The sequence below is a fragment of the Silurus aristotelis genome, assembly GCF_946808225.1.
Source record: "Silurus aristotelis genome assembly, chromosome: 5".
NCBI classification, from domain to species: domain Eukaryota; kingdom Metazoa; phylum Chordata; class Actinopteri; order Siluriformes; family Siluridae; genus Silurus; species Silurus aristotelis.
In genome coordinates this window covers 1,117,073-1,134,871 of record NC_139578.1, presented here as the reverse complement: position 1 = coordinate 1,134,871, position 17,799 = coordinate 1,117,073, and the positions used below count along the sequence as shown (strand labels likewise).

The 17,799-nt window shown below is 43.2% G+C and overlaps 1 protein-coding gene across 1 annotated transcript; it reads right to left on the bottom strand.

Moving 5' to 3' along the window:
- Nucleotides 1-430: 430 nt before the first annotated feature.
- On the bottom strand, nt 431-15,884 carry htr5ab (5-hydroxytryptamine (serotonin) receptor 5A-b). The gene is made up of 3 exons (XM_083543109.1): nt 15,809-15,884; nt 6,833-8,612; nt 431-1,983 (listed from the first exon to the last, which is right to left on the bottom strand). The coding sequence occupies exons 2-3, from the start codon at nt 7,538-7,540 to the stop codon at nt 1,651-1,653; spliced, it is 1,041 nt and encodes a 346-aa protein (XP_083399235.1). The 5' UTR covers nt 7,541-8,612; nt 15,809-15,884; the 3' UTR covers nt 431-1,650.
- Between the last annotated feature and the right edge of the window lie 1,915 nt (nt 15,885-17,799).

The window sequence follows — 17,799 nt, the reverse complement described above, 5'->3', positions numbered from 1 at the left end:
GAGGGAATAAAAGAGAAAGGGATTTCTTTTCGGCTTCTCCCTTTAGGGGTCGCCACAGCGGATCCTCCGCACGTTTGATTTGGCACATGTTTTACGCTGGATGCCCTTCCTAACGCAACCCTCCCCAATTTATCCGGGCTTGGGACCGGCACTAAGAGTGGCTGGGGATGGTTCCCTGACCGGGAATCGAACCTGGGTCGCAGCGGTGGGAGTGCTGCATCTTAACCACTAGACCACCAGGGGACCTGAGGGAATAAAAGAGAAAGAAAGAAAGAAAGAAAGAAAGAAAGAAAGAAAGAAAGAAAGAAAGAAAGAAAGAAAGAAAGAAAGAAAGAAAGAAAGAAGAGTGTCAGACTCATTATTGGAGTAGGTTGGAGAACATCCATGGATTTGAGAGGATCAGTAATCACAAAAACACAAGCAATCTGCATTATCTCTCTTTATTTCTTTATTTGGCACATGTTTCTCTCACTCATAGATCTGTGAGACAGTGTGAAGACTTTAGGGTTTAGTGGACTGAGAAAGCTTCAGGAACTGTGGGGAACTCTGAGGAACTGTGAGGAAATCTGTGGGATTTAAACTCATGAACTACTGATACTAATCTCATACCATCCATCAGTACCTCAGTGTAATACATGTTCCCACATATGTCCAACAAACATCTCATTCTCAGAAGGAGAAAGTGAATCTAAAAATGTGAAGCAAAAAAAAAAAAAAAAAAAAAAAGACAAAAAGAAAGAAAAGAGCAACCATGACAAAAAAGATAAATAAATAATGGCTGAAAGTAGAAATGCTACACTTTATAACACACCAAAAAGGGGTCACATGATTACAATAAACCTGATTAGCCTGATTAGCATGTCCACCTCCTGGTGTATGCATGCTATCTGGGTTCCTGAATACATTCCTGTAAGTCAGTTAGCAACATTTATCGTTAGCATCATGCTACAAGCTGTTTGTACGTGACAGTCACTCACGTTTTTTTTCTGGAGGTGCCTTTTTTTTTTGCTGCTTCATCGAAATTAGCAAACAAAAAGCAACATTATCAAAAATGTACAGATGTGATAGGTAGCAAAAAACAGCGCTGTAATGTCAGTTAGCATGTCGCGCACTACTGGGTCATTAGCTAGTTCAGAAAGTCGGTTCCTGAAGTTTCTGTGTAGAGTAGGAATATTGTAAAACGTTTTATGTACATAGACGTAGCGCATCGAACCGCTGTCGGTTAGAATGAAGCACATGTGGTATAATTGACTGAAAGATTTACGTGTCTGATGCTATAAAGATACAATTCATTTGTTCCCAGAGATTTCGTTTAATATACAAAAAAAAGAAAAAAAACGTTCTTGGCGCTACGGAAAAACTCTGATAATGATTTCAGTTCATTCCAGTTGGAGAAAGAAACCACCGTTGTGCTTGTGTAGATGAAGATGGACACATGGTGGCATGTGTGTTTGTTCAGTTAGCATGATCCTAACGTAAGGCTACGTTTGCCTGTTAATGAGGATCCTGCTGTGGTTCTTCTTCCGACCATTACGTCAGATAGCACAAGGCCAATTGGTGGGCGTTCGCTTGCATTAACGCTGTAGAGCTTTCTGAAGGAGCCCATGTGGTCAGCTAGCATGTTTCTGACTAGTGCTGGATGGTGGTTTGTCAGCGCTGCCTGCTAAAAAGGTTCCTGAAGGCGTTATTGTAGTTCTTGTTGAAGGCCGTGTAGATGAGGGGGTTGAAAAACGAGTTGGAGTATCCGAGCCAGAGGAAGACGCTCTTCCAGACTGGCGGGATGTCGCAGGAGCACAGCGGGATGATGAGTTCGGCTAGGAAGAAGGGGATCCAGCAGAGCACGAAGACGCCGATCAGGATTCCCACCATCAGCGCAGCGCGACGTTCCTTCTGCTCGCGCCACGTCTCGCCCTCGGGCTGGAACGACACGGCTGTATGACGGACGCTGAAAGCCATCTGAGGCTGTTCCGCTGCCTCCTTCACCTGAGGACCAAGAAACAGGAAAGTGAGTTACATCATAGTTTCTTCAGACCAAAGTTCATGTACGAAAAATTAGTGTAGCTAGTTAAATAGTGTAACTAGCTAGTTAGTTAGTGTAGCTAGTTAAATAGTGTAGCTAGTTAATTAGTGTAACTAGCTAGTTAGTTAGTGTAGCTAGTTTCCTGGGCCACGGGTCCTGTGGGTACACTGCTAGCCTGCTAGCGTCAGAACTTGTGATTTTGTTACTAGCTGATAAATTCGTTTTCTCAATGCGGAATTTACCACTTTAACTAACGTCGTATTTACTGAACTACACAACTCATGATAGTCGCTAACAGAAGGTGTTGATGAATTTCTCCTTAGTTTGTATTTCAACTGTGGCCAAGATGAGGGTGTAATTACTCATTGGAGTCCATCTGTTGCTTCGCACAAAGTATTGGCGCCTCTGCACTGTAGATCAATGGAAATGGACTACTATAAATGAATAAGTGTCCAAACCCAGCTGCCTATTTTCTGTTGATCTTAATAAAGTTTTTGTAGATCCCTGCTTTCCACCTCACGCTGCTTTTTCACTCGTTCTCCGTCTGATGTAAAATGACACTGAATTAGGATGATACCTTTCCTGTCAGATCTGATTGTACGAAATGCATTCGGCTACCGGATCGGGGGGGTGGGGGTGGGGGTTGTTTATGGCGTACAAAATGAAAATGACAGAAAACCAAGTTACTTTACCAAGAGGATTCCATCAAGATTAATACAGAGCCGTATTGTGTGTGTGTGTGTGTGTGTGTGTGTGTGTGTGTGTGTGTGTGTGTGTTTCAGGGAAATGTATGTGAAAATAACCCTGACAACATGATGGATGCATTAATCACACACACACACACACACACACACACACACACACACACACACACACTCACGTGTTCATGTTTATGCAATATGTCTTAATTGTTCACGTGTGTCACGTTTGTCGCCTTTGGTTACATTCTAAAAGAGGAACAGGTACATTTTTGTATATAAGCTAATTACACACCTCTCGCTGGCCTGAATTACCCACGAGACGGAGATTAGTGCTGCAGAGGAAAATGAAAAAGCAGGAGAAAAGATATCAGGTGGAATAAACAGAGATGGTGAATGAGAGAGAGAGAGAGAGAGAGAGAGAGAGAGAGAGAGAGAGAGAGAGAGAGAGAGAGAGAAACAAGACGAATCGGATGGAGATGTAAATTAGAAGGAAGATGCAATTTGTTTGCCTTGTGCTCAATGGAAAGACGTTTTCTATTCATCAACATAAAAACATACAAAGAACGAGGGAATAAATGAAATATTAATCTAAAATATTTCACTGAAGAGGGAGGAGGGAAGGAAGGAAAAGGAAGGACAGAAAAAAACAGAAAGAAAAAAAGACAATGAAATTGCAGATGGAGCATGAAAGGAGAGAAGGAAATTTTAGAAGGATTATTCTAAGAAGGATAGAATGAAAGAGAGAGAGAGAGAGAGAGAGAGAAGAAAGAAAGAAAGAAAGAAAGAAAGAAAGAAAGAAAGAAAGAAAGAAAGAAAGAAAGAAAAGCATACAAATGGGAAAGAAAGAAAGAAAGAAAGAAAGAAAGAAAGAAAGAAAGAAAGAAAGAAAGAAAGAAAGAAAGAAAAATTAAAATGGAAGGAAGGAAATAAAGTGATGATGGAAAAAGGGGCTGTCAGGGAAGGATGAAAAAGGATGGACAGAAAATAAAGAACAAAAGAAAGAAAAAAAAAGACAATAAAATGCAGAAGAAGGGATGAGGATGAAAGGAGAGAATGAAAAATTATTAATATGAGAAGGATAGAATTAAAGAAAGGGATGGACAGGCAAAGAAAAAGGAAAGAAATTAAATTTATGGGCAGAATCAGACACCAGGAAAGGAAGTGATGATGAAGAGAGAGAGAGAGAGAGAGAGAGAGAGAGAGAGATGAGCAAAAGAGATGGAGAAAGAGAGTGGAGAGAAAATGACAGGAATGGATAAAGTAGGAGAAGGAATGAGACACGGAGTAGATAGGGAGGATAGGGAATACTAGGGAGCAAGAGGAGAAAGAAAAGTAAAGAAAGTGGTGAACAGTAAAAGTGAGAGGCAAAAAAGAAAAGAAAGAGAAAAGAACGAAGGAACGAGAGCAATAGAAGGAAAAACTATTTACAAAATGGAAGAATGAATAAAAAAAGAGAGCAAGAGTACGGCCATGCTGTAGATCGAGAACTGATGATAGAGGTGATGGAAGATGGACTGAGACACAGATAGACAGAAAGAAAAAAAGAACGACAGATTGAGAGATCGATGAGAAAAAGAGCAAGAAGTCGTCTAAATGGACGCTAATCGCTAATTCAGGGAGGAAACCCCTCGACACGGCGAGAGAGACGCTTTGATCCTCCATCACATTTCCTCAGCGTGGAGTCTCTTTAACATCGGCGACTCGTTATTTTCACACGACGTGTGAAAACCGCGAGAGCGCAAAATTATCCTCGTCTAGAAACAGGAAAAAAAAAAAAGCCTTCCTGTAGAACGTTTTTTGTCTCCGGTGAAGCCTCCTGCTGAAAATAATTGGCTTCTTCTTTCCGTTCGGCGGGCAATCAAGCGCTTTCCTTGCCTCCAGTGTGAGGGAAATAACGGCGAGATCCGTCTCACTGAGGCGCCGTCGTGGACGCGAGCGTCCCGGAGCCACGGGCTGCTAACAGCTCAAGACGTTCCTGAAATTCGTTTCCTAGCGAAACTTAACTTTCCTAATGAAAGTTCGCAGGTGCTAGCGTTGCTATAGTAACAGCTTGTTTACGCAGAGAGCGCCATGTTAAAGCATGAACAGCTTTTTGATCATTTGAACATCAGAACAGGAACAAACTTCACCCCTAAATGTAACTATTAGCAAAAAAATGTTTAGCATTGGCTGCGGTGTGAGAGGAAAAACACATCAGGTTGATTTAAAGAGAAGAGAGAAGCTTCGTTCCTCAGAGGAAAGACAGTTCTCTGTGAGTTTCATCATGATTTCTTCAAAAACCAAAGCTCTTGAACGAAATCGAAACCAGTCAAGCTAGTTAGCGATTGATCTTTTCCTGGATCGAGGTTCCTGTGGGTACACCGCTAGCCTGCTAGCGTTATAACTCCTGATTTAATGACTAGCTAATAAACTCCTCAACGGCAGCTTCATTCCTCATTATGGAATTTACCACTTTAACCAACACTGAATTTAGATGAAACAAGATGAAGGTGTAAATAGTTGATGAAACCCATCCGTTGCTTTGCACAAACTATTGGCACCCCGGTACTATATTTTAATGGACTACTATGGGAGCAGATACTATGTACAGTAGGTACTGCCATTTCCAGACCCCTGCAGCAGGCTGGCATGTGTTCCCTCCTCACTGAATGAATGAATGAACATCCAAATCCAGGTCCATACGAGGTATCAAGAAGTTTCGAGACATTTTCCTGTCAGGTCCGATTGTACGAAATGCGTTCTGCTACCGGATCTGCGCCACTTTGGGACGAACATAAAACATTTCCAGACTCTACTGCGTCTTTGTGAAGATTATAAAAAAAAGTGGTGGCTCTGGCTTTGTGTGTGTGTGTGTGTGTGTGTGTGTGTGTGTGTGGGGTGTCCATACGCCCACCTAATCATCTAACGATGATCCAATCTGGCTAATATTCAGAGGACAAATAAACGAGACACTATTTGTAACAGTGCAAAGTGGCACTATGGAACAGATGGTCTATTTATAACTACTGTGTGTATATATATGTGTGTGTGTGTGTGTGTGTGTGTGTGTGTGTGTGTGAGAAAGAGTGTGTGTTCCAGCAGCCTCCTGTTCCGCTGCCCACTGAGAGCTGCCCGGGTTTGATCTCTGAACATTTCCTTTCTCCTCCATCTCGTTTTTTTCATCTGGCTCTGTTCTCAATTACATTTCCTTGGCATGCTCACTGTATGGCCAACAACTCCTTCTCCCGCTTCTTCACACTATTGCGAGCATGATTTTTATTTTGAAATACTTTTTTATTGTATATGAGCTTTGAAAAACCAGAAGGAAAAGTGAGAAACGACTCAATAAACCGAGGGGGGTTTAGATCTCTAATGTAAAAGCTATCTCAGATAAGCACTCTGTAAGCCGTGGTGAGCAGAAAAGCACCTCAACTTGTCGAACCTTGAGGCACAGCAGCAAGGGAACAATGGGTTCCACTACTGTTTGCTGAGATCAAGAATTTGATGCTGCATTGGGCATTTTTCAATATACTGTCTGGTTTTGGTGAAAGCTTGAAAAATTCTCCAAATACTCTTGGGTGCAAAAACTGAAGAAGCACTTGGTAGACATCGGGCAGGTCTTGACTGATCGGCTAGCATTGAGGTGTCAGAGATATTGAAGCCATCCTCCCCCTTCATGAACCTGACATTCACTGGTGAATCTCAATTAGGAGCTTGTGTGTGTGTGTGTGTGTGTGTGTGTGTGTGTGTGTGTGTGTGTGTGTGTGTGTGAGTGTGTGTGTGTTGGGCTTTAAATCAGAATAAGGTACATAAGGTACAAACTAAATGCTAATTCTAGCCTTTCATGAGATTGTGTGTTTTTCTTGAATGCAAAATGAGAAATCCTAATAGGGAGTGAGAAAAAAAAGAAAAAGAGAGAATGTGTGTGTGTGTGTGTGTTTTGTGGCTAAATTACTAGCGCAACCGTATCCTGAGGCTGATTGTGAACCTGTGTTTGAAACACCAATTATTTCAGTTTCAGATTTCTTTTTTCCCCGTTTCATTTGCATTAGTCATTAAATCCACACAGCGTTCAGGGATTTTTTAATATATTTTTTATAACACAAATCTACATTCCGGCATCTTTTCTTACCTCGATAATCTCCGCCATCGGCATGATGGTGTTGGTCTTGCGCGATCCGATGCGAAACTTGGCGGCCTTGTAGATCTTCCAGTAGACGAACAGAACAACGCAGAGGGGCAGGTAAAAAGCGCCAAAGGTGGAGAATACCGTGTACGATGGTTCCTGGCTCACTTGACACGACAGATCCTCCTCGGAATACGTCTCTCCCCAGCCGAAGAGAGGCGACAGAGATATGACGGATGAGAGCAGCCACGTGAGTCCAATCATCACGTTTGAGATCCGTTTCCTGGTCTTGAGTGTATACTCGAGATGACGAGTGATGGACCAATAGCGGTCGAGTGCGATGGCGGTCACGTTCCAGATGCTGGCCGTGCAGCACAAAACGTCGCAAGAAATCCAAACCTGGCAAAGAGCTTTCCCGAGGATCCAACGGTGGCCGTAAAGCTCTCGCACCAGGCTCAGAGGCATCACGAGCCCGGCCACCATCACATCCGAGATGGCCATCGAGGCCACCAAGTTGTGAGGGACACGGTGAAACGTTCGCACTCGCAAAATGGTCACCAACACGAGAAGGTTCCAGAGGAACGTCGCCACCACGAGCATTGCTAACAACGTGAGGGTGAGGACGCTGAACACGGAAAACGGCCGGTAAAGGTTCCCCGATTCTGGTCTGTTGGTCAAGTTTGATAAAACCGCAGTGATGTTGAGATGAGGCATGACGACAGTTAGCGGATTTGCTCTACAAATCAGTCAGCCATGTTGAAGTGGATCAAGTCTCTGGAATTGCTGGAGATGTTTCTCCCAAGCATCGCTCTCGTTGTAGTTGACAAAAAATTTGCTGTTGGGGATTCATATTAGAAACTAAACTCACATTCAGTTTTAAATATTATTTTTGGTGGAATTCTTAATGACCTTCAAACCGCAGGGATGTTTCCGGTCAAATCATTAACTTGATTAATTAATCATTCTTTATGCCCAGGACATGTAAGTAAGGTAGATAAGCGCTTGACATCCGCTGATTAGCAATGGAAATTATGCTAATATAGACTCACATTTGATATTTGGCTCTAATTAGGTGCCAAGTCTCACTAGCATGCGGTCAAATCAGTAGACTTCTTATTATCTATGGAGTGTACATGGTTGAAAAGTGTCCACTGAATAAACAAACAGGTTATTTATCAGAATATTTTCCTTGCCGCTCTCGCTAATCACCATATTAGCATGAGCGTCAATCTAGTACTTGTGATCTATGGCTCAAATATGGGCGGCTGAGGATGAGTCACAAAAACAGAATCAGATGAAAGTTGACAAGAATGTCCCTTTGAGTTAACAGAAAAGAAGGTAGTGGATGCTGTTAACTTTTTGCAAACAATCTAGCTATCTTTGCTACATGCACATGATCTTATTGTAACTGGTCTTGGTTAGTCAGTAGAATTAGTGGGAATGATCTAGCGCTGCAGGGATTGAAGGAAAATTCCGAATTGAATTTCCGTAGCTCGTGCTGGATTTTACTTTAATTAGCCGACGACGTTATTTTGATCTCAGGGATGTATTTAGATCAGATGAACTAGAGTTAGGAGTTCTTCTTGGTCACATGATGGATTGTTGTGTTGTTTACAAGCGACCGGTCGGTGTTAATGTGTCCTGCTTCCTTTTTGGCCACCAGGTTTTTTAAGATGCTTTCAAGCCGATTAAAAAGAGCAATCCCATTTAATTCAGCAACGGCGGAAGCACAAAGTTTCGATCTTCCGGATCCAGTGGAGTTTATTAGTGGACGGAAAGTGGCATCCTGAAACAAAACAAAACAAACAAGTAAGAAAACAGAGTTGAATAACAAATCAAATAATCATTTCGATTCACTACAGCGAGGCCTGATGAAATTTTAAAAACGTCTCAGGAGCCCGGAGGCGCTGCAGACTCGCGCTCTTGCCAGAAATACGCCGCAGTGTTCTGACATCACTGTCTGCTCGGAGCGCCAGTTCTCCACGAGCAAAACGCCACGATGCGTCCGAGGTAAAAAATATATATCTATATATATACTGGAATAAAGAGCTTGAAGTTTGAGAAGATAAACCCCTGGACCTCCCTCTGTTTCTGTCCATCTCGACTTTCCCGCAGCCGTTCCTGAGACTTTCATGTGCAAATACCGAGCCTCAGAGACGCCTCGAAATCGGCGCCTTCCTCTGTCCAACCCGAGACTTTCTCACCACCTGAATGGACGTGTAGAGAACGATGGAGCGAGGGATCATCAAGCCTGCATTGACTTCTCTTCTTCAGAGAAGTGTGGGCGGGAAAAGGATTCACGCTATCACGCTGTGCTATTTATAAAGTGCCACATGCTCAAACCAGACTTTCAGCCTCTCGGGATTTTTAGAACGAAACAAAAAGGCAGGGCTGTTTTTTTTTCACGGACCTGAAACAATATGCAAGAGATTACAGCTGTCACAAATAAGCTAAATATTCAATTTCTCTGCTGTGTAATCACTGAATAATTGATGAATATTTGCTTTTTACACCTACTTCTACTAGCACCAATTCACACCATGTCCAGTTCTGGTCTAATCCGTCCTCGCGGCAGCGAACCGTGTCCCCTCGTTTCTTTTTTTCTAGTCTAAAAAGACCTTGGACTCCACCACAGAGCTTCAGGATTTGGATGACGTTTCGGAAGGTGTGTTGATTCTCAGCTACGTTTGTTGAGGAGGAGGTGGTAGCCCAGTGGTTTCAATGCGGGACTTCTAATCGGAAGGTCATGAGCTCGAAAACAGTTCTAGAAATGTGTGCATGCAGTTTGTGCTATTCTTCACGCTTTGTGCTGTCAAATTCATCAAAACCTTCTGAAGGATACACTGACCTGCTCAGCATCGGTGTTATGAAATCCTCACTCATGACTCATGAACATATCCCAGAGGCCACGGGTTGAGAAACATACACACTCCTGTTCCAGCGCCTCGCATGCAGGCGACGCTCACATAACCAAACACTCGCATGCAACAAAAAAGGGATAAAAAGTGAACGGGATTCCCACGCCGCCCTCTCACTAGCGTTCTGTTGCTGTTCCGACTTCATGGAGCACGAGGTGATTTAACGAGTAGAGACGGATTATTGACCGGACCTCCTGAAGGACCTCCTGAAGGTCCGGTTCCCAGGCTATCTCTGATTGGCAACAGAGGCTCGACGTGTCTCGAGGACTAGAGGAAAGCAAATAGACGTGGAGGAGGGAGAAGAAGAACGACGAAGTGGAGTGAAGAACTGAGAGAGTTTTGTGTATCGATATTCAGGTGCCCTCTGAAGTGCATTAAGTTGGCGCAGTGTGAGGGAACAAAGCAGAGCGTTCGATCGATAAGGTGACAGCGCGAGCTCCGTGTTTCATCGAGCCGCTATTGATTACAGTGAGAACTCTGCTGGGAAATGCTTTCCTCTGTTTACTGGGTCACAAATGTATTCATCCAGCGTTCGCTGTGCTGCGGCGTGTCCGCGTGTTGCATGCTTTCACCCGTACGGCGAGCAGAATAATAGAATTAGCTTCCCCAGGGAGCGAACACGCAACAACGGACAGGCATTTGCAAGGAAATATATCTATCTTTGGACTTCTGAAGGAAATACAAACCAGACAGAGAGCACACTCGTTCCTGGACGTTCCTGCGCTCGAACTCTCGCTCACGCCACATGCCATCACCGCTTTCTAAATGATCGATGGAGGAAGGAAAGTGTTTTTTTTATTTATTATTTTATTATATAATTATTCCTGCCTGTGTTCTTACAAACAGTTCGTCAGGAACACCTACGAATGCCTTATACATCAAACATATGTGTCACGTCTCATCAAATCAAAAAATCCAGAGGCAATTTGTACTCTGGCTGTTTGAATGTAAATTTATGAAACAATGGATACTTCCTGGTTCCTGATGCCACTCGGACACACAGAGTCCCAGATCGTTCTTGATTCTGATTGGTTTGAATCAAGGAATTGGATTATATGTATGTGTATATATATAATAATAATAATAATAATAATAATAATAATAATAATAATAATAATAATAATAAACTGCATTAATAAAAAACGACAAGCAATTTTAACCGAAGCGACAAAAACCGAGGTACGTGTCGAACTCTGAATTCTGTCTACCGTTACGCCACTCGTATTTATAGTATTAGAGTTCTGGAAGGAAAAGTAAACTTAAATATGATTCAGTTGTCGGAGGGAGAACGTTCCTGAGCAGGTTTCCTGGATGCCGAAGTGACAGTGAAAGCGTTGTCGAGTACTTGGTGAAGCGATCAACCTCGAGTCAAGCGGGACACCCTGGAGACATATCTCACAATTCGTGCAGACCTGAGGTTATATATCTGAGAAATGAGAAACAGGAAGCAGAACTTTAGGGAGAATCAGGTCTGGAGCGTCACGTCCCGAGTGGTTTCCGGACCGCAAGCATTCAATTACACGAATCTGAACCGTGGGATGTTCTGTAGGCTTGGTTCCTGTAGAATAAGCCTTGTTTATGTATGTGTGTGTGTGTGTGTGTGTGTGTGTGTGTGTGTGTGTGTGAGTGTGAGTGAGTGTGAGAATTTGTGTTGTGAAAAGAGGGAAAACGACCCTCATTCATGAAACACACATTTACTGCAACGCTAATCTGGAAATTAGCCTGTTTGCTACAATGCTAGTCGGTGTTTTAGCCTGTTTACTACAACGCTAATCTGTGATTAAGTCTGTTTGCTACAATCTTAGTCTGTGTTTAATCCTGTTTGCTACAACGCTAATTGGTGTTTTAGCCTGTTTACTACAATGCTAATCTGTGATTTAGCCTGTTTGCTACAATGCTAGTCGGTGTTTTAGCCTGTTTACTACAACGCTAATCTGTGATTTAGTCTGTTTGCTACAATGTTAGTCTGTGTTTAATCCTGTTTGCTACAATCTTAGTCTGTGTTTAATCCTGTTTGCTACAACGCTAATCTGTGTTTTAGCCTGTTTACTACAACGCTAGCTCAGGGTTTATGAGGTAATTGTAGCAGCCTGTTGATTATAATGGTAGTTATAAAGTGGGAAGTTGTAATCATGGTATGTTTGCAGGAATTTTCCGGTTACAAAGGTGCTTTTCCACAGCATTTTGTCCTTAACGAGTTTGGACGTTTCCCCTCGGGAGGCGTTACACACTCCGGCGCTCTGTCACTTCCTTAATGCAGCCGCGTGAAGCAACAGACACAAGAAGAAGACGAGTGTTCAGACTGAATGACTTTGTACAGAAATCTGTGTGCATAATACAAGGCAAGGCTCAGGTGTGTGTGTGTGTGTGTGTGTGTGTGTGTGTGTGTGTGTGTGGGCAGTGTATCATACACCGAGGTGTGTTTAACTTTTGGTCAGAGATACTGAGATACAAGATAAAGCCTGGGAGGAAGAGTGATAAAGCACGCAGAAGTACACACACACACACACACACACACACACACACAGAGGCAGGCGGTGTTTATTCCACGCTCCACAAGTCCAACAGTACAATTAATAAGCTCCTTAGGGTAATCAGCTAATCCAATTAACTCGCACAACTTCATGAGTTTCAGGAATTCAAGCACACACACACACATTCACATACACACACACACAGCAATAACAGCAGTTGTAGTGAAGGAGGCGTGGCCTGTGTGATTGTGAGTTCTAGTGAAGGAGGCATGGCCTGTGTAAATTCATTCTAGTGAAGGAGGCGTGGCCTATGTGCGTGTGAATCCTAGTGAAGGAGGTGTGGCCTGTGTAAATGTGAAGAAGGCATGGCTTGTGTGATTTTGAATTCTAGTGAAGAAAGCGTCACCTGTGTGAGTGTGAATTCTAGTAAAGGAGGCGTGGTCTGTGTGAATGTGAATTCTAGTGAAGAAAGCGTCACCTGTGTGAGTGTGAATTCTAGTAAAGGAGGCGTGGCCTGTGTAAATGTGAATTCTAGTGAAGGAGGTGTGGCCTGTGTGAATGTGAATTCTAGTAAAGGAGGCGTGGCCTGTGTGAATGTAAATTCTAGTGAAGGAGGCATGGCCTGTGTGAATGTGAATTCTAGTAAAGGAGGCGTGGCCTGTGTGAATGTGAATTCTAGTGAAGGAGGCGTTGCCTGTGTGAGTGTGAAAAGAGTATGTGTGTAAAAGAGGTGTGGCTTGTAGGAACATCAGTCCTTATAAAGAGGCGTGGCCACAGTGCATGTCAGTCCCAGTGAAGTGGGGGTGGCTAAGTCTAAGGACAAAAACATACTCTTACATAAGAAACATAGTGCTTTTACCTTCCTGTGATCTAATCTTCATCGCTATCTTCTGCAAAGTAAAACCCTGAAGGCATCGGAGTAGTACGAATTCCACACTCAAGGTCCTCACACACACCATGTACTCTACACACACACACACACACACACACACACACACACACACACACACACACACACTGACCAACGGATTTCAGCAACAAAGCCTTATTTGCCTTGTCGCATTCCTGCCGTTTTATTCAACGCCGAAATAAAAGCATTACCATGGCGATGCCAGTTGTAGTTTATCCCTGTTATTAGGTGAGTGCAATCGCCAGGTGATGTCACCGAGTTCCTCTTTGAAGGACGTCAGCAAAAAGTAGCTGCCATACTTTTTTAGTGTGATGTCACAATTTGCTCCGCCCCAAAACCTTTTTAACCAGGAGTTCTGAAAAAGCGTTGAAATCGAAAATCTCGACAGAGGAATTGACTCCAAGGACTTCAAGGATTTTCAGCAAGACCTTGCAGACGGATTAATCGTGACGTCAGGGTAAAAAAAAAGTGTGTGAGATGGATATATGTGAAGTTGGCCGGCCTTTGAAGACGTCTCACTCTTTTTTTTCCCAAGTGCACAAAACAAAAGCATATGCGTTAGGAGTTGGCACTTCCCCAGCGAGGCGTCAGAGCGAAAGGACGAGAGTGGAATATTGGTGAGAGACGGAGCAAAGATGGAGAGAGTGACGAGCACAAGAGCTCCAGAGACGAGAGACAAGCCCAGAACAGTAAAAAAATGAGGTTATGGATGGGGGGGGAGAGGGGGGAAAAAAAACTTCAAATGATGAGATATGCCACAAAGGGGAGTCGTCTGTCTGTCAAGCGCTGAGGGAGGAAATTGGCAAAAAGGTCGTGTTCAACACAAAGCATAGTTTGAAAGAAAGAAAAAGATACTTCTACTACTTCCAACATCTACTCAGGAAAATCTATTCATTTTATTAATTAACATGTAATTAGCATCAAGGCTTCAATCTATTCCTTCAAAACCAAACACACATTTATATATGTGCAGGGCAGAAACTGTACTGTGTTAATAATTTAACAAAACAGAGCAATCTACAGTACCATACTGTATAAACTATACAGCATGTATGCACGTGGCAGCGGCCAGGCGCCGGTTCGTCAGTGGAGGGCGCAGCAAACGCTGCTACATTCGCTTGCAGTGATACGATTTTTCCGTACCTCTATCGTCATGGTGAGATCGTACAAATCGTAACTCGGGGACTATCTGTATATATATTTACGCGGTGGAGACTCGCTCTGTTTACAAGAAAGTGCTTTATTTATCTACGTTTCCACACGATCACCTTCAAAATAGTCCCCTTGCACAGCACCGTTCAAAACGGCGAGCTGATCATCATCTTCGGGAACCGGGAAGAGTGTAAAGTCTGCAGGAGCCAAATCTGGCGAGTAGGGTTTGGTGCGGAAATGAGATCCTGTTGTTTACGGGAAGAAACTTTCAGGTGCTCAAGTTCAGCGCTTCCTGTGACTGTGCGTGGATCCTTGTGCTGCCATTTAGTGGCAAAACTAGTCTCGAACCTTCTTGATGCCACCTCGTTTATGCCGAACTTCTGGTCGGAAGGTTGTGGGTTCAAAACCCAGCACCACCAAGCTGTCACTGATGGGCCCCTGAGTGAGGCCCCTAACCCTGACCTGCATTTTTTTGGGCCAAAAGCAATTCGGAAAGTTGGTCTCACTGGCCAAGGCAATAATATACACATGAATTGGCGTTTGCTGATGTCTTTATCCAGAATGAGACGAGTTACTTCCTGTTTGAGCATTGAAGCCACTGCTAAAAAAGCGTCAACGTTTCCATCCTGAAGTCAGTTAACCTCCTAAAACTGGAGACTCCTTCCATAAATGTTACATAGATCACGTTTTTTCATTTCTTTCATATAAATATGTGGAATCCTACAGCGCTGTGGTTTGATCTGAAGATACGTATGAAATACATCCCAATATTATCATGTCTCTGCAATGCTCGTCCTGATGTGAATATCACTAACAGAACATGCCTGTGCTCGTTACACTCTAGATTGGATGCCCTGGTTCTTTTCACACACACACACACACACACACACACACACACACACACACACACACACACACACACACACACACACACACACACACACAAAACAACAGTTTGCCATTTGCACCTAGCTATCACCATATAAAATATCATTCACAACAACTAGACTGCAATCTTTCGAATTGGAATTTTAGAAAGTCTGAATATTCCCTTCATCGTCTGATCGTTCTTTTCCGATGGACATGGAAAAAAGTCGGACCTGTTGTACCAGGAGCCTGAAATAGTCCCGAATAGCTACAGTACATTCACTTCTTTCATTTTTTTCAATATTAGTATTAAAATATTGCTTTCAGTGGGGATTTATAAAGCCGTTCATGCATCTCATGTGCATTTCTTTGAAATTACACACTTACACACACACACACACACACACACACACACACACACACACACACACATGAATTCCTCTTCTGCTCTGAACACATCTTTATCCCCAACGTTCAACTTGACTTATAACCAGTTATTATTATTATTATTATTATTATTATTATTATTATTATTATTATCCTGATTTCCCGGTGAACAAATTGCACAAAGACAAAATCTAAGCGTGAAACTGATGCTCGACACACACTGTTATGTAAGAGTTGGAGTGGGCGTGGCCAATAAGATGAAAGCCTCACTTACCCACAATTCCAGCGATGTGATCTGCTTGTCGTTGCTGGAGCAAGTGCTGTGAGAGCTGCGAGAGCTGCGAGAGCTGTGAGAGTTGTGGACTGAGCGGAGTGTGTGAAGTGTGAGTGTACCTGCTGCTGGAGCTGCACTCGGATCAAACCAAGCGCACACACGTGGGAGGGGGGTGATACGGGAGGTGGGGTTATATAGGGGGGTAGTGATGATGTTTCAGTCAGGATCGTTCTGAGGAGGAGCAGGAGAGCGAAGAAAACTACAGGATTTACATCACACTCACAGATATTACTGCATTATTGTGCTTTTTAGTGCATGAGTATTCCACACGAAGAAGTGTGTGTGTGTGTGTGTGTGTGTGGAGTGTAGCAAAATTGTCGTTGCTTTCGAGGCACGTTAGGAGGAATTGCGATGTGACGTCACGCGGCTGCTGGAATATTCATGAGCTGCCGTAAACTTTTTGAGTTTAAACACAGGCTGAAATTCCGTCTAACAGAAGAGCAGATCTCTAATAGAGAACTGACCACACGCTTACGTGCCCAGAATAGAAATAAAACTGAAGAAATGGGATAGTGTAGTGTAGAATGGTATGGAATAGGATAGAATAAATAAAGATCGAATATAGAATCGAATCGGCTAGAATAGAATGGAGTGGAATAGAATAGAAAGAACTGGAAGAGAAAACAAAAGGCAGAATAGAATAAAGCTGCGCAAAATGAGAAATAGAATATAATAGGACACAAAATGCTGCTTTGACTGTAATCGAACGGAGCGTTTTTATGCAAATGAACCTTATTGTTGCTATTAAACGTATTGAATCCGTCACACGTTCAGGGACACTTCAGTCTAAAGTGACCGACACTGTTACCATAGTAACCGAACTGTGTTATGACGTCAAAATGGCCACCGAGAGCAGAGCAGCGATGGGACGTCAGAACCCCTGCACCGTATTTCATTCACTTATCGGTGAAACACAGGAAGTGAACACTTACCCGCTGCTCTCACGGCTTTTCCGCATCTTCAGGCTCTTGAAGCTGATTGGTCTCCTTCCTGCAGGAGGTATTTAGTTCTAAAATCTCATCAGCAGCAGCGACGATGCAGACGGAAAAAAATCGATCTTGAAAGCTTACATGCTGTGAAAGCTGCGAGATTTAGGGCAAGGTGTTGGCAAGGCGATATTTTATTTCCTCCGAGAAAATGAATTATGGTCCTCTGCACGCTGTAAGTGTAAGGCACCAGATGTCCTACAGGCCTTAGACTGAAATATCACCCCACCACCACTTTACAGCCCTGAGATTTTCCATCTTTTACCGCTTTAGTGGGGGAGGAGGTGCGACGTGTTCGGCGTCGTAGTGGAAGATTCTGATTTCGAATTAATTCTTCAGAATCAACAGTGTGGCCCCCGGTATCTTCATATCCATGTTGCTTGAAGCTCTTGCTTTAACCAAAGCAGATTTCAAGTGAGCAGGAATCCAACATCAGCATTTTCCCGCCCTTTGATTGGACGTTATGAGATCGCGCTAGTCAGAGCTCACAACCCGCCTCTGTAGCAAACTGCACGAGCGCAAATATATTCATGTGCATGTAATAGCTGTTTTATTTTTCATTTCACTACGACTGACAGAGGAGAAAAAAGATTGAATCGCAGATACACTTACAAGGACGTTTACAAGATGGAATTTTCCAGAGGAAAGTTCAAAACAGTGGTTTGGCTTTTTCACAAAAACGCATCATTTGTATTCGTTTCAAATCTCCAGGAAAACCGGGAAAAATGCACTGGGTGTAGAGATGATGTATATGGAGGTGCAGTCGCGGCTCCAGTGAAAGGAGACGTGTTGAATTGTGTTCTTTGGGTTTCTTGCTTTAGTGATGACATTCGTTCTCACTGTATGAGATCCTGTGTGTGCTGCAGCTCTGATCCACTGCACTTCTAGTCAAGTCAATATAATACTATAATACTGATGCTTTCTACAGACGTGGGGTCATAATGA

What these genes read in the sequence shown, in the direction of transcription:
- htr5ab (XM_083543109.1), bottom strand. Translation starts at nt 7,540, where the DNA reads ATGCCTCATCTCAACATCACTGCGGTTTTATCAAACTTGACCAACAGA. An exon ending in CGATGGCGGAGATTATCGAG is followed by an intron (nt 1,984 to 6,832) that starts GTAAGAAAAGAT and finishes CTTGGTCCTCAG; the next exon opens with GTGAAGGAGGCAGCGGAACA.